At 35.0% G+C, this 15,208-nt stretch overlaps 2 protein-coding genes across 2 annotated transcripts; both read right to left on the bottom strand.

Moving 5' to 3' along the window:
* Positions 1–33: 33 nt before the first annotated feature.
* On the bottom strand, positions 34–3,620 carry MONOS_4835 (putative ATP-dependent RNA helicase; the record flags this gene model as incomplete). The annotated part of the gene is made up of 2 exons (XM_067874934.1): positions 34–3,484; positions 3,572–3,620. 2 exons carry the CDS (start codon positions 3,618–3,620, stop codon positions 264–266), a joined length of 3,270 nt encoding a protein of 1,089 aa, XP_067730879.1. The 3' UTR covers positions 34–263.
* Positions 3,621–5,979: 2,359 nt separating this feature from the next.
* On the bottom strand, positions 5,980–14,300 carry MONOS_4836 (uncharacterized protein; the record flags this gene model as incomplete). The annotated part of the gene is made up of 1 exon (XM_067874935.1): positions 5,980–14,300. One exon carries the CDS (start codon positions 14,298–14,300, stop codon positions 6,366–6,368), a length of 7,935 nt encoding a protein of 2,644 aa, XP_067730880.1. The 3' UTR covers positions 5,980–6,365.
* Positions 14,301–15,208: the final 908 nt, after the last annotated feature.

Consider the following 15,208-nt stretch of genomic DNA (forward strand, 5'->3'; position numbering starts at 1 on the left):
TTCAAAGCATTTGCGAAAAAAAAGAGAGAGAAATACTTCAAACTGCATCTTTGCTTTCAAAAAGCAAATTCCAAAAAATCTTTTCTAATTTCCTTTTTGAAAAGATTTCTCTTTTGAAATGAATGAAATGCGAAATGACAATTTAAATACATTATACACGCACAATTAAAACTTTTCAATAAATAACAAGCATAATTCTTATTCTCCTTTTTTAAAAATTACAACTTGTCCATTAAATATTTTTGATCCTCTCAATCAACCTTTCACTTCCCCCACCTCCCTTTTTTCTTCATTGCCATCTTCAGAAGCACCCCAAAATCAACCCCTCTTACTTCATCCAGCCACACCGGGTCAATCGCCGAGCAAGTTCTGAGGTAGATCTTCGAAGTCGCCAGGAGCTCATTGAAGAATATGCACTGTGGATATCCACTCTGCACCTCTGCAGTTGATGACACAGTTGTCACACCAACTGAAGGAATCGAATGTGCCACCGCCACATCTTCTTCTCTCTCGTCCCACTGCTCCCCTTTCCTCGCCATACGCTCTCTTAGCCACTTTTCCCTTCGCTCTGCTTTCTCCTTCATCTGCGCCACTGCTATCAGCGATGATGTTGGATGAATAGAGATGGCTGAGTCACACAAGGGAGTTTTGTATGAATTGCGCATTCCACCTTGTTTTGTGGCCACATTTGCATTCATTGCAGACAGAAGACATAAGACAACACGCTCATAACGAGGACGAGAAGGGACAAAGAGAGAAGAGGCATTTGGATAGTCAGACAGCTCGGAGGAAGGAAGAGGGAAAACATCATCTTTGAGAGTGTAAAGTCCAGCAGAATTAGAAAGTCTATGCATTGAAGAGGATGAATGAGATGAATGAATTTTGGATTTAGATGAAGCTTTGTTTCGTTCACCACTTATTTCATCATCATCGTTATTTGCGTCTTCATAGTCGTCATCATAATCCTCTTCCTCCTCTTCCCATTCCTCCTCTCCTTTCTCTCCTTTCTCTCCTTCCATCTCCTCTGCGATCTTCCTTTCCACCTGCCCCAAATACCCCACCAGCTGGTCTCTGATCCTCACTGCTTGATCCAATCCCCTCTTGCTTAGCCCTCTCATCGTGCACCACTTTGCAGAACGAGAAGCAGACGCCATAAAACTCTCCAAGATGTGGGAGAGCAGAAGATGATCTGATGCAATCATCTCTTCGTTCTGTTTGTTTGTTCCTCCGCGATGATCTGAATCAGTATTAGAAGAAGATTGATTGAGTTGATTTCTCTGATTCTTCTGAGTGCCAAATCCAAATCTCCTCGCAAAGTTCTCATCCAAAAAGCGCGAAAATCCAGTCTCTCTTCCTTTCCCTCCCTTCCCTCCTTTCCCATCGCTTGCTCCATCACCACCTGAAGACTCATTCTGATTGTTGCCGAAACGTGGGGGGAGAAACACATTGTCCACATTCATCATTGAGATGATGTTGAGAATTTCGCGCGTGCAGCCAAAAAGCGGAGATATCAGAAGAGCCTTGGCATGCTGCGGGTGAACCGGAAGCACAGCCATTGAAGAGCCCAACGGTCGAGTGATAACGGTGCAACGAGATTCTCTTGTTGATTCAGCAACACTTTCTTGCTTGAATGAATGTGATTGAGCTTTATCTTTTACACTGTAAAGAATTCTTTCTTCTTCACTTTCTTCTCTTATTGCACCCAACTGAATAAGCTGTGCCTCTGCCCTATCGAGCTCTTTGTCACTCGGATGCTCAATGAAATCAAACGCCTTCACATCTCTGATCCCATACGCCTTCATCTGCAGCACCAGTGCTGCGAGGGAGATTCTGAATATCTCCGCCAGTGTGTGCTCCTTCATCTCCCGCCAGAAGGTGTCTTCTGTGAACAGTCTGTAGCACTCCCCTTTCCCTTCTCGCCCTGCTCTGCCTGCCCGCTGGCGCGCAGAGTCGCGGGAGATTGGCAGCACTTGCAGTGTGTCCATTCGGGCAGATGCGACAAACATGTTTATTTTGGCCAGACCAGAATCAATCACATAGCTGACTCCAGGGACTGTTACAGATGCCTCAGCAATGTTGGTGGAGAGGATGACACGGCGGACATTGCGTGGGACAGTTGATGTGAGAGAGGAAGTGGAGGTTGTGTTTGGAGAGGAGGAAGAAGAAGAAGAAGTTGATGAAGATAAAGATGATTGTGATGTGATTGCAGAAGATGAAGATGATGCAGAATTTAATCCAGAATTTGATCCGAAGCAAAGCTCAGGATAAACATCCTTGAAAGAAGGAGGCTGAAACACCTTTTGTTGCTCCTCAAAGGGAAGCATTGCATACAAAGGGAGGATTTCCAGTGGGCGACGAGTGTACACAACAGAAGAAGAAGAAGAAGAGGATGGTGAAGAAGTACCTCCACCACCAGCAGCAGAAGAGGAAGAAGAAGAAGTTGATGATGAAGATTCTTTAGCCTCTTTGTTGTCCTTCTCTTCCATTGAATCGAGCGTGTCTAGCAAACGTTCTTTCAGCAACTGAGCGGCTGTCTCAATCTCCTCCTGCCCTGTCAGAAACACAATAATATCTCCGCTTCTTCTCGGCTCAATTTCGCTTTTTTCTTCCTTTTCCTCTTTTTCTTCCTTTTTGTCTTTTCCTTCTGTTTTATCTGCTTCTCTTTTGATGCTTTCTGCTTGCAGTTTCGCTTCACGCTCTCTTTTAGCATCGTCAAATGGCATTTTTTTATCTTCGTGGAGCTGCAAAACCGCCGTAACAGCGCTGTTAATATAGTCCGTCTGTGGTGTAGCTGTGTAATAAATATTCACTGGATGCTGTCTCCCCTTTATGAGCATTATATTTGCATTGAATAGATAACAACCAAATTTTTCAGCTTCAAGCGTTGCAGACATAACAACAACTCGAAGAGGATGAGGAGATAATTTTTGATCTTCCATTGGATCGTACACATTTTTTGGTAAAGGGCGTTTAATTGCTATGTTCTTTATCAGTCCCAAAAGAATGTCGAACTGAGCAGATCTTTCATGAGCTTCATCAAGAATAATAACGCTGTAGTTTGACAACATAGGATCAAGAAGTGCTTCACGAAGAAGCATTCCAGATGTGACATACTTGATTGCAGTTAGACCTTTAATATATTTTTCATCGAATCTTACAGAATAGCCAACATATGAACCAACCGAACAATTCATCTCTTGGCTGACACGACGAGCAACACTGGTCGCAGCAACTCGTCTTGGCTGGACTACAGCTATCATCATTCTATTTTGTGTTGATATGTTTGAGTCAGAGGATTTGGCAGATGAGGATGCTGATGTTGAAAAATGGTATGTATATCGACGTGATTCATTTAAATATTGAGGAACTTGTGTTGTTTTTCCTGATCCAGTTTCTCCTACAATAACAGTAAATTGATTTTTTTGAATTTGTTCAAGTATTTGAGCTTTGCATTGATACACTGGAAGCTCTTTTCTATGAAAAGCTGTTTCATCAATAATCACAAAAAGCATAAAGATATAATAAATTAAAAACATTGCAAATAGCAATGGTAAAACAAATTCGAGCAAACGATCAGAAGAACTTTTCCTTTCTTTTTGAAAATTAGGTTTTTTATTCATTTCAAAAAAATGTATGGGAATTTTCTCCAAAACTTTTTATTAGAGCTATCTTATAAAATTGAAATAAAATTAGTAATTAAAAATAAAATAGCAATAAACTGTTAGATAACATTAAGGACTGTAAAGATCTCATTAATTGCAAAATCCAACCAAAACAATTTAAACCAAAAATAATATTTCTCGTCTGTTAAAAACAAATTTCGGGACTATAAAATCAAAAGAAAATATAAACATTAAAAGTGACAGGAAATATTGCCTAAAGAGAACTACAGACAATATTTCACTTAATTTAAAAAAGTTATCTTTAAGGAATTATTCACTCCAAAAGATTCGAGGTATTCGATACTCAAAAGGGTTATAAAAAAATAAAATTATTGTCCAACCAATTAAAAACTATCAAATAATACATCACAAAATTTGGTTTGGATGCAATAAACACTAAAACAAAAGGAAAAACAAAAGTAATAAAAAAGAAATAAATTCAAAAAAATTTTTTTTTCAAAAGATCAAATTACTACTTAACAGTGGAAAATCCAAAGTACAATTAAGTTTTTATAAAAAAATAAATTAATTAATTTCCAAACAAACTTCCAACATTTTGATAAGTCAGAACAAAAAGACAAACAAATAAACCAAAATAAAAAAGAGTACATAGCAAAATGTTTTGAAAAAAATAAAACATTTGAAAGAAAAAAATTGAACCAAAAAGAATATTTAACATCATTGAAACAAAATAAAGAAAGAAAGTCAGTAATTAATATTATGCATCTCTTCTGCAATGAACATTCAAGTAATAATAATAATACTTCAAATCTTCAGATCAACATGAGCTCAATCAAAAGATGGCACATTGTAATGAATAAATTTTAATTTTTTGAGAAGAAACTTTATCATTTTGAAAAGCAATGAATAATAGTGAAAGAAGGAGAAGAAGAAGAAAATCGGAATTAAAAAATAAAAAAAAAAAAACAAAATGAAACAGAGCAAAAAATAGTTCATTCATATTTGAATATTTGTTTGTTCATCTTGTTCGTCCGTCTTGTTCGTTTTCTTGCTTTTCATTCATATTTCTTTCCCTCTTTTTTTTTGTTATCATCATCAGACTTATCTTAGAACAGAATCACTGAACGATAATAATTATAATAAAAATAACATCATTATCATAATCATTGTCAAATATCACTTGCACATTCAACAGAAAAAATTGTAACAAAAGCACAAAAATTCCAACGAAAAAAAGCTCAATTGAAAAAAAGAGCATGAAAGAGAATGAAAGAGCATGAAAGAGAATGAAAGAGAATGAAAGAGAATGAAAGAGAATGAAAGAGAATGAAAGAGAATGAAAGAGAATGAAAGAGAATGAAAGAGAATGAAAGAGAATGAAAGAGGGAGAGAGAGAAATAATTTGTGCAAGCAATGTTATTTGAACGATAAGTCTGTTGATAATATTTGTGAAGATGACATAATCTTTCTTTTTTTGCATTGAAAATAGAAAAGAATAGAAAAGAATAGAAAAGAATAGAAAAGAATAGAAAAGAATAGAAAAGAATAGAAAAGAATAGAAAAGAAGAGAGAGAAAGAGAAAGAGAGAGAGAGAAAGAAAGAAAGAAAGAAAGAGAAAGAAAGAAAGAAAGAAAGAAAGGCATATATTTCCGCATAATGCAAAAAATAGAAAACAATGCAATGCCTTCTTAAGACTCCGATATTTCCAATCTTTCAAAGCAAACATTCAACAGAAGGAGTGGAAATCTGTTGAATTTGAATGGAATCATAACAACTTGATAAGCAATAAGGGCAAATGAGGAGGAAATATGTGAAAAATGAAAGGTATATTGGTTGAAATAGATGGTTAAGGAAGGAATTAATTGTTGTTGCTATTATTATTATTAATGATATTATTATTATTATTATAATAATAATAATAATTATTATTATTGTTGTTGTTTTATCCTTAATATTGCTGTTATAATAATTTTCCGAGTAATAATTGTCCGAATTAATAATGGTATTATTATTATTGATATTATTATTATAATTACTTGGCAGAAGAAGAAGCATGTTGAATTTCATCGCATATTACATAAATAACAGGAACATTCATTGGAAGGCTGATAAAATGCAGCTCAAATGATTCAGCAATTCATTCAAGTAATTTTTTCTTTTTTTTTTTAAAACAAAAGAGGAGGGAGAAAATGAATGAAAATGCTGAATGAGATGGATGATGATGAGGAGGAAGAAGAGGAAGAGGAAAAAGACGAAGAAGCAAAAGAAGAAGCAAAAGAGAAGAAGAAGAAGAAGAAGAAGAAGAAGAAGAAGAAGAAGAAGAAGAAGAAGAAGAAGAAGAAGAAGAAGAAGAAGAAGAAGAAGAAGAATAAGAAGAAGAAGAAGAAGAAGAAGAAGAAGAAGAAGAAGAAGAAGAAGAAGAATGAAACAGAGAATGAAGAAGAAGATGAACATGACGATGAAGATGAAAGCTAAGGTGAAGAAGAAGAAGATAAAGATGATGTTATCAAATGCTTCTATCAAATACGACTAAACAAAATTAAAAAGATAAATTAATTTTATTTAATCTTCAGGTGCTATTAATTGTTTGCCCTCCAATATTTGTATGCAATTTCTATTAAAATTGAGCTTATTTCATTCAAAATTCTGTTCATATGTTGATTCTTCTTCATTTAATTTTCATTTAAAATTGATTGAAATATTTTCTTATTGTTATGTTTTTCTGTGTTTTTATAAATGCTTTCATCTTTTCTTAGCTGAAAGAGAAGGAGAAAGAGAGGGAGAAGAAGAAAAAGAGGAAGAAGAAGAAAAAGAGGAGGAAGAAGAAGAAGGTGAAGAATTGGAAGAATTAGAAGAATTAGAATTAGAAGAAGAAGAAGATGATGATGAAGATGTTAATGAAGGAGAATAAGAAAAGTTGTTTTGTTGTGAAGAAAGTTCATTTTTTGAGCGAGATCGACGAATAACAGGGAAAAGAGTAGAAGAAGAAGAAGAGGAGGAAGAGGAGGAAGAGGAGGAAGAGGAGGAAGAGGAGGAAGAGGAGGAAGAGGAGGAAGAAGAAAGAGAAGGAGAGAAAGAAGAGAACGAAAGAGAAGGAGAAGGAGAGGGAGAAGGTGAAGGTGAAGGACGATATAAAGAAGGAGAATTAGAAGAGGAATATGAAAATGAAGGAGAAGGAGAAGGAGAAGATGAAATGTAAGAGGAGAAGGAAGAGAAAGAGGAGAAAGAGGAAGAAGAAGATAAAGATGAAGATGTCGAAGAAGTTGAAGAAGAGGAAGAAGAAGGAGAAGAGGAAGAAGAAGGAGAAGAAGAAGGAGAAGAAGAATTATGAGGTTTATAAGACCAGGAAGCTAAACGTTTTCGAGAAGGAGAAGAAAATTCATTTGTGATGTTTTGTTCAGATGAGGAGGAAAAAGAAGAAGAAGAAGAAGATGGAGAATAAGAATAAGAAGATGCAGAGGAGGAGGAGGAGGAGGAAAAAGAAGAAGAAGAAGAAGAAGAAGAAGAAGATGATGATGATGAAATGTTTGCTGTTTTGATAGAATTTTTGCTTTTGTTTTTGTGTTGTGTGGATGGAGAGGAAGAAGGAGAGGAAGGAGAAAGTGAAGAAGAAGAAGGAGGAGAAGAAGAAGATGATGAAGCATTTTCTCCATCGTCTCCTTTACTCCTTCCTCTCTTCTCATTCAATCCCATTGGCTGAGCAGTTATTGATGATGATAAACTCTTCTTTTCTTGTTGATTTAATAGCATTTTTTGTAACTTCTTCATTTCCTTCTTCTCTTTCATCTCTTTCTCTTTCATCTCTTTCTCTTTCATTTCCTTTTCTTTCTCCCTTTCTTTCTCCTTCTCCTTCTCTTTCTCTTTCTCTTTCTCTTTCTCCCTTTCTTTCTCCCTTTCTTTTTCTTTCTCCTTCTCCTTCATCTTCTCCTTAATCCCTTCCCAATCAAACAGATCCAGCACATCCATCAACATAAACTTCACCCTTGGAACCAGCTTTCCCCCTTCTATCATCATCTCCACCCCTCTCATGTTCTTCACAAACGCATTTCCATTGTCTTCTTTGATTTTCTGTCCCACATGTGTCAAAAACGTCGCTAATTGCATCATGTCCCCTTCATCTGGATCGTCTGGAGTGGAATTCTGCCACAGCAATTGAAGACTTTCTTGCCCTTTTGACGTGTTTAAGGCATTTGCTTTGATAAGAGAGCCAACAAACGTGATAGTCCCTTTCAGACGCAGCTGATGAAGGGACTGCTGCTCTTGGAGGGAGGAGAGGGAGGAAGGAGAAGAAGAGGAGGAAGAAGAGAGAGAAGATGATGATGGAGATGAAGGAGAAGGAGAAGAAATTAATGATTGCTCTAATTGTTCTTTTTCTTTCTCTTTCTCTTTCTCCTCTTCCTTCTCTTTCTCTTTCTCTTCCATCTCCGTCTTCTCCTTCTTCTCCTTCTCCATCTTCTCCTTCTGCAATCTCAATCTTGCTGATTTGAACTCTTCATCCACATACTCACTCAAATATGCCCTGAAAAAGAGAGCTGAACGAGAAGGGCGAAATTCTGTTGTGTTTGATTTAGGAAGAGAAGAAGGAGAAGAAGAAATTGAAGAAGAAGAAGAAGTGGAAGAAGAAGAAATAAAAGAAGAAATAGAAGTGGAAGAAGAAGATGATGTTGTTGAAGGTAATGATGATGAAGGAGAAGGAGAAGAAGAAGCAGGAAAAGAGTTTAGTGAATTATAAGATGATTCAGATGAAACAGAAGATGAAGAAGGAGAAGATGGCAGTGATGTTGATGATGAAATAGAAGAATTAAAAGAAGAAGAAGAAGAAGAAGCAGAAGCAGAAGCAGAAGCAGACGAAGAAGATAAAGAGGATGATGAATTAGAATTTTCATTTTCTCCTTTATTTGAGCAATTGATAGCATTATTATTATTATTGTTCTCTTTTATTTCTTTTTCTTCTTTATTATTATTATTATGGTTATGATCACTTAAATTTTTTTCATTATTACTTTTATGAACACATCCCATGCTGTTAATCTTCCCTTCGATCAATTTAGCTGCCAGTTGTGCATACAGCTCCACATATTTTGACTCAAAAATCGCTTTTTCTGTTAATTCGTTCACAATTCCCTTGACAAGCTCTTGTTCTGCTTCTATCTCCATCTCTCTTTCGATTTCTTGCTCTCTTTCGGATTCTTTGTTAACATCTTTGTCTTTATCTTTTTCTTTGTCTTTCTTCTCTTCTTTCTTCTCTTCTTTCTTCTCTTTCTCTTTTTCCTCTTCTTTCTCTTCTCCCTTTTCTTCTTTCTCCTTCTCTTCCTTCCACTTCTTCATCTCCCCCAGCCTCTTCTTCAATATCTGCCTCCTTTCAAATGTCTCCATAACCCCCTCAATTTCTTCTGCCAGCTCAAAAAACGTAGATTCACTAATGATATTCAACAAAGATCTTATTTTACTTATCAAATTTTCCACTTCTTCTTTTAATTTTTCCCTTTTGGCTTCTCTTTTGATTATTTTGGTTTTTAATGCGAAAAATATTTTTGAATCAATAGCAACATGTGCTCCATATATTTCTTTGCATTCTTTTATCACTTTCATCAAAATTTGATTTTTTTTGGATCGCTTTGATATTTTTTCATTTCTTTCTTTTCTTTCTTTTTCTTCTTTTCCTTCTCCATTTTCGTTTTCTTTCAAAGAATTCATAGAAATAATTCCATTTGTTGTTAGTTTTGATATTTCTTTCTCTTTCTCTTTCTCTTTCTCTTTCTCTTTCTCTTTCTCTTTCTCTTTCTCTTTCTCTTTCTCCTTTTCTTTTTCTTTTTCTTTTTCTTTTTCTTTTTCTTTTTCTTTTTCTTCTCCATTTCCTTCTTTTTCTAATGTCGAATTAGAATACATATTTTCTAACATGTTATTGATCATCTTCATCATCTCTTCTTCTTCTTCTTCCAATTTATTCCCTTCTTCATTCATTTCTTCTTCTTCTTCTTCATCTTTCTCTTCTTTCCTTTCTTTATTCTTCTCTTCTTCTTCTTCTTCTTCTTCTTCTTCTTCTTCTTCTTCTTCTTTCTTCATCTTCATCTTCATCTTCATCATTTTCTCTTTATTCGCTTCTCTTTTTGTCTTCCATTTGACTTCTGCTCGATTTGGAAGAGGAACAAACACAGAAATTGGATTAGAAGAAGAAGAAGAAGAAGAAGAATTGTTTGCTGAGAAAATAGAGGAGGAGGAGGAGGAAGGAGAAGAAGGAGAAAGAGAAGGAGAAGGAGAAGAAGAGGAAGAAGAAGAATAAGAAGGAGAAAGAGACAAACATAAAGATGAAGAAGAATTAGACGGATGTAAGCCAATTGAAGAATTATTGTTAATATTATTATTTACTCCATGTAATCTTGCATATGAATGCGACTTATTTAATTTGCCCCTGAAATAAGGAGAAGAAGGAGAGGAAGAAGAGGAAGAAGAGGAGGAAGGAGAAGAAATAGAAGAAGAAGAAGAAGATGATGATGAAGATGAAGAAGATGATGATGAATTAGAAGTTTGTGATTGTTGAGAAAGAGAAAGAGAAAGAAGGTTGTTTAAGAGATAATGGTTGTATGTTTGTTCTATTGGATACTCAAAATGTTCTGAATGAATAAGAAATGAGGGAGAGGAAGAAGAAAGAGAGGAAGAAGAATTAGAAGAAGAACAAGAGGAAGGAGAAGAAGAACTGGAAGGAGAAGAGGAAGGAGGAAGAGAAGAAGATTCTTTAATTGCGTTATTATTGTTTTTGCTATAAGCTAATCCGATTTTGACAAGTTCTTTCAATGAATAACAAAATGAAGAAGAAGAAGAAGATGATGATGATGATGAAGTTTTCTTTGATATACTTTCATTTCTTTCTTCTTTCTTCTCTTCTTTCTCTTCTTCTTCTTTCTCTTCTTTCTCTCTCTCTCTCTCTTTCTCTTCCTTTTCTTCTTCTTCTTCAATTTCTTCTTCTTTAATTTTCTCTTCAAGAGCAACAGAAAGAGAATAAAAAGAAGAAATTTTGTTTATCATTAGCATTCTTCTTTCATCTGTTGACTTTGCTATTTCAGAAGACAATGAAGAAAGAAGAGAAGGAGAAGGAGAAGGAGGAGAAGAAGAAGAAGAAAGAGAAGAAGAGAATGAAGAACAAGGAGTAAATGAAGAAGAAGGAGGAGAGGTAGAAGGGAAAGGAGAAGGAGAAGAAGATGATGATGATGAAGATTTCCTATTTAGTATTTGTTTGTTTTTGCGATGTTTGATTGGAGAGAGAGAAGGAGAAGAAGATGGAGAAGAGGAAGTAGAAGAAGAGGAAGAGGAAGAAGATGATGATGAAATAGAAGGAGATAAAGATAAAGAAGAAGAATTAGAAGAAGAATTAGAATTAGAAGAAGAATTAGAAGAAGAAGAAGAATTAGAAGAAGAAGAAGAATTAGAAGAAGAAGAAGAATTAGAAGAAGAAGAAGAATTAGAAGAAGAAGAAGAATTAGAAGAAGAAGAAGAAGAAGATGGAGAGGAAGGAGAAGAAGAAGAAGAAGAAGAAGATGGAAAAGGAGAAGAAGAAGGAGAAGGAGAAGAAGTATCAGAATGAGAATGAGAAGAGCAAAGAATAGAAAACTGGAGAGGAGATTCAGAATCAGAAGGAGTTGGATAAGAAGAATTGCTTGAAGAAGGAGGAGAAGAAGAAACAGAGGAAGAAAAAGAGGAAGATAAAGAGGAGGAGGAACTAGAAGATGATGAAGATGATGATGGTGTTAATGAAGGAGAAGAAGAAGAGAAGGAAGAAGATGAAGATGAAGATGATGAAGGAGATAAAGAAGAGGAGGGAGAGGAAGGAGAAGGAGAAAATGAAGAAGAAGATGATGATGATGAAGGAGAAGATGACGATGAAAATTCAGGAGTTGTAATAACATCAACAGAAGAAGAAGAAGAAGAAATAAAAGAAGGCAAAGTAAAAGATGAACGTAAATCAGCTAATTTGAATTCTATTGTTTCATTTGAATCTTCCACACATTTCTGAACAAGAGTTAGACGATATGAAGAAGAGGAAGAGGAAGAGGAAGAAGAAGGAGAAGGAGAGAAGAGAAGATTTGATTCAATTGAAGAACAAGAGGAGGAGGAGGAGGAGGAAGAAGAAGAAGAAGAAGAAGAAGAAGAAGAAGAAGAAGAAGAAGATGATGATGATGATGATGAAGTTGCAGAATGAGGAAGAAGATGAAGAGGAGTAGGTTGAGTGATGATAACAGCAAGAGAAGGAGAAGAAGAGGAGGAAGAGGAAGAATTAGAAGAAATTGAAGAAATTTTGGATGTTAATTTATTTGAAAGAGGAATTTCATTGAATTCTGAAGAATTGGTTAAAAGATTTGTGGATTTTTGTTCGTTTGCTTCTTCTTCTTCTTTCTCTATAACTTCTTCTTCTTCTCCCCTTTCTTCTTCTTCTTCTTTCACTTCTTCTTTCTCGTTCACTATTTCTTTCATTATTCTCTTTTCTGCTTCTTCTTTTTCCTTTTCTTCTTCTTTTGCTTTGACTTTAGCTTCTTCAATTTCTTTTTCTTTCTCTTTCCCTTTCTCTTTTTGTTCTTGTTCTTGTTCTTGTTCAATTCTTCTTCTTTCTTCCTCTTCTCTTTCTTTCCTTTCCTTCTCTTCTCTTTCTTTCTCTTCTTTCTCTCTCTTCAATCTTTCTTCTTCTTCTCTTCTTCTTCTTTCCTTCTCTTCTTCTCTTCTCTTTCTCTCTTCCTCTTCTCTTTCTCTTTCTCTTTCTCTCTTTTCTTTTTCTTCTTTCTTTTTCTTTTTCTTTTCTCTTTTCTCTTTCTTTCTCTTCTCCTCCTCTTCTTCTTTTCTCTTTCTTTCTTCTTCTTCTTTCTCTTCTCTTCTCGTCTTCTCTTCTTCTTCTTCTTCCTTCCTTATTCTTTCTTCTTCTTCCAAAACTCTTTTAATTCTTTCCTCTTCTTCTCTCATGTTATTTCTTTCTTCTTCTTCTTCTTCTTCTTCTTTCTCTCTTCTTCTCTTCTCTTCTTCTTCCTTCTCTTTCTCTTTCTCTTCTTTCTCTTTCTCTTCTTTCTCTTTCTCTATTTCTTTCTCTATTTCTATTCTCATTCTTATTTCTTCTTCTTCCTTTTCCATCATCTTGCATGCTTCTCTTCTTTCTTCCTCTTCTCTTTCTTTCTCTCTTCTCAATATTTCTTTTTCTTCTTCTTCTTCTTTCTCTTTCTTTTTTCTTTCTTCTTCTTCCTTTTTCAGTTTTTCTTCCTCTTCTTCTCTTCTTCTTCTTCTTCTTTCTTCCTCTCCTTCTTCCTCTTCCTTCTCCATTCTCTTTCTCTCTTCCTCTTCATCATGCACTCTAATCAATATATTCTCTTCTTCTTTCTCTTCTTCTGCTTCTTCTCCTGCTTCTTCAATTTCTTCTTCTTCTTCTTCTTCTCTTCTCTTCTTCTCTTCTTCTTCTTCTTTCTCTCTCTTCTTTCTTTCTTCTTCCAATTTTCCTTCCATTTCTTTTTGTTTTCTCGTTTTTTCCTCTTCTTCTTCTCTTTCTCTCTTTCTCTTCTTCTCTTCTTCTTCTTCTTCTTCCTTTCTTCTTCTTTCTCTCTCTTTCTCTTCTTCTTCTTCTTCCTTTCTCTTTCTCTCTTTCTCCTTCTCTTCCTCTTTCTCCTTCTCTTCTTCTTCTTCTTCTTTTATTCTCTTCAATCTTTCTTGTTCTCTTCTTTCTCTCTCCATCTTCATAATTTGCTCCAACATTCTTCTTTTTCTCTCTTCTTCTCTTCTTTTTTTCTCTTCTTCTCTTCTTCTTTTCTTTTCTTCCGATTTCTTCTTCTTCTCAATAATGTCAAACAATCTTTGAACCCTTTCTTCTTCTTTCTTCCTTTTCGTTTCTTCTTCTCTCTTTCTTCTCTCTTCCAATTCTTTTTCTTCTTCTTCTTCTTCTTCTCTTTCTTTTCTCTTTCTTTCTTCTTCTTCTTCTTTCTTCTTCTTTCTTCTTCTTTCTTCTTCTTTTTTCTCTTTCTCTTCTTCTTCTCTTCTCTTCTTCTCTTCTTCCTTTTTCCTAATTCTTTCTTCCTCTTCTTTCTTTCTTCTTTCTTTCTCTTTCTCTTCTTTCTCTTTCTTTTCTTTCTCTTTCTTTTCTTTCTCTTTCTTTTCTTTCTCTTTCTTTTCTTTCTCTTTCTTTTCTTTCTCTTTCTCTTCTTTCTCCTTTTCCTCTTTCTCTTTCTCATATCTCATTTTAATCTCTTCTTCTTCATTATTCATTAGTTCCATTTCTTTCTCTTCATTCTCTTTCTCTTCTTTTCTTTTCTCCTCAATCATTCTAATCTTTTCCTTTTCTTCTTCTTCTTCTTCTTCTCTCTTCTTTCTCTCTTCTTCTTCTTTCTCTTCTTTCTCTTTCTCTCTTCTCTTCCTTTCCTCTTCTTTCTTCTCAATCTCTTCCAATCTCTTCTTCTCCTCCTCCTCTTTCTCTTTCTCCTCTTTCTTCTTCCTCTCTTCTTCCATTTCCTCTTCTATTTTCTTCCTTCTCATCTTCTCCTTCTCCTTTTCCTTTTCTCTTTCTCTTTCTCTTTCTTCTGCTTCTTCTCTTTGCTTCTTCTCCATCAAATACACTTTTCTAAGCTCTTCTTTCACTTTCCTCTTCAATTCTTCCTCTTTCTTCCTTATTTCTTCTTTCTTCTTCCTCTCCATCTCTTTCTCCTTCTTCATTCTTTCTGCCTCTATTTGCTTTCTCTTCTCTCTCTCTCTCTCTTTATCCCTTCTTCTCTGCTCTAATCTTCTTCTTCTTTCTTCTTCTTCTTTCTTCTTCCTCTCTTCTTCTTCTATTCTTTTCATTTCTTCCTCTTTCTTCTTTCTTTCTTCTTCTTCTCTTCTTCTTTCTTCTTCTTCTTTCTTTCTCCTCTCTTTTTCTTACATTTCCCTCTTCTTCCTCTCCTTCTTCTCTTTCTCTCTCTTCTTCTTCTCTTTCTCCTTCATCATCTTCTCTATTCTTCTCTTTATTTCTTCTTCTTCCTTCTCCATCATCTTTCTTTCTTTGGCTTCTCCTTCTTCTCTTTCTCTCTCTTTCTCTCTAAACATCATCATCATTTCTTCTTCTTTCTTCATTTCTTCTCTTTCTCTCTTCTTCTTCTCTTCTTCCTTTCTTCTTCTTCTCTCCATCTCTAATGCACTTCTTGCTTCTTCTTCAAACATTCTTCTTCTTTCTTCTTCTTCTCTTCTTTCTTCTTCTCTTTTCTTCCTCTTCTTCATCCTTTCCACACAAATATCTTCCATTCTCTTCATCTTCTCATTCTCTTTCTTCTCTTTCTCTCTAAATTCTTTCTTCTTCTTCTCTTCTTCTATTGCTTTCTTTCTTTCTTCTATAATTCTCCTTTTCTTCTCTTCTTCTTCTTTCAGCTTCATTTCTAGCTCTTCTCTTTGTTTTCTATACATTTCTTCATTTCTTCTTTGGATTTCTTCAATTTCTTTTCTTTTTCTTTCTGCTTCTTCTTTTCTTTTCTTCTTCCTCTCTTCCTCTTTCTTCTTCTTCTGCTCCATTATCTTCTTCTTCCTCTCCATCATTTGCTTTTTCTTCTCCTCTTTTATCTTCTTCTTCTTCTCTTCTTCTTCTTCTCTTT

The sequence above is a fragment of the Monocercomonoides exilis genome (genome assembly GCF_001643675.1).
Source record: "Monocercomonoides exilis strain PA203 chromosome Unknown scaffold13-1861174, whole genome shotgun sequence".
NCBI lineage: Eukaryota > Preaxostyla > Oxymonadida > Polymastigidae > Monocercomonoides > Monocercomonoides exilis.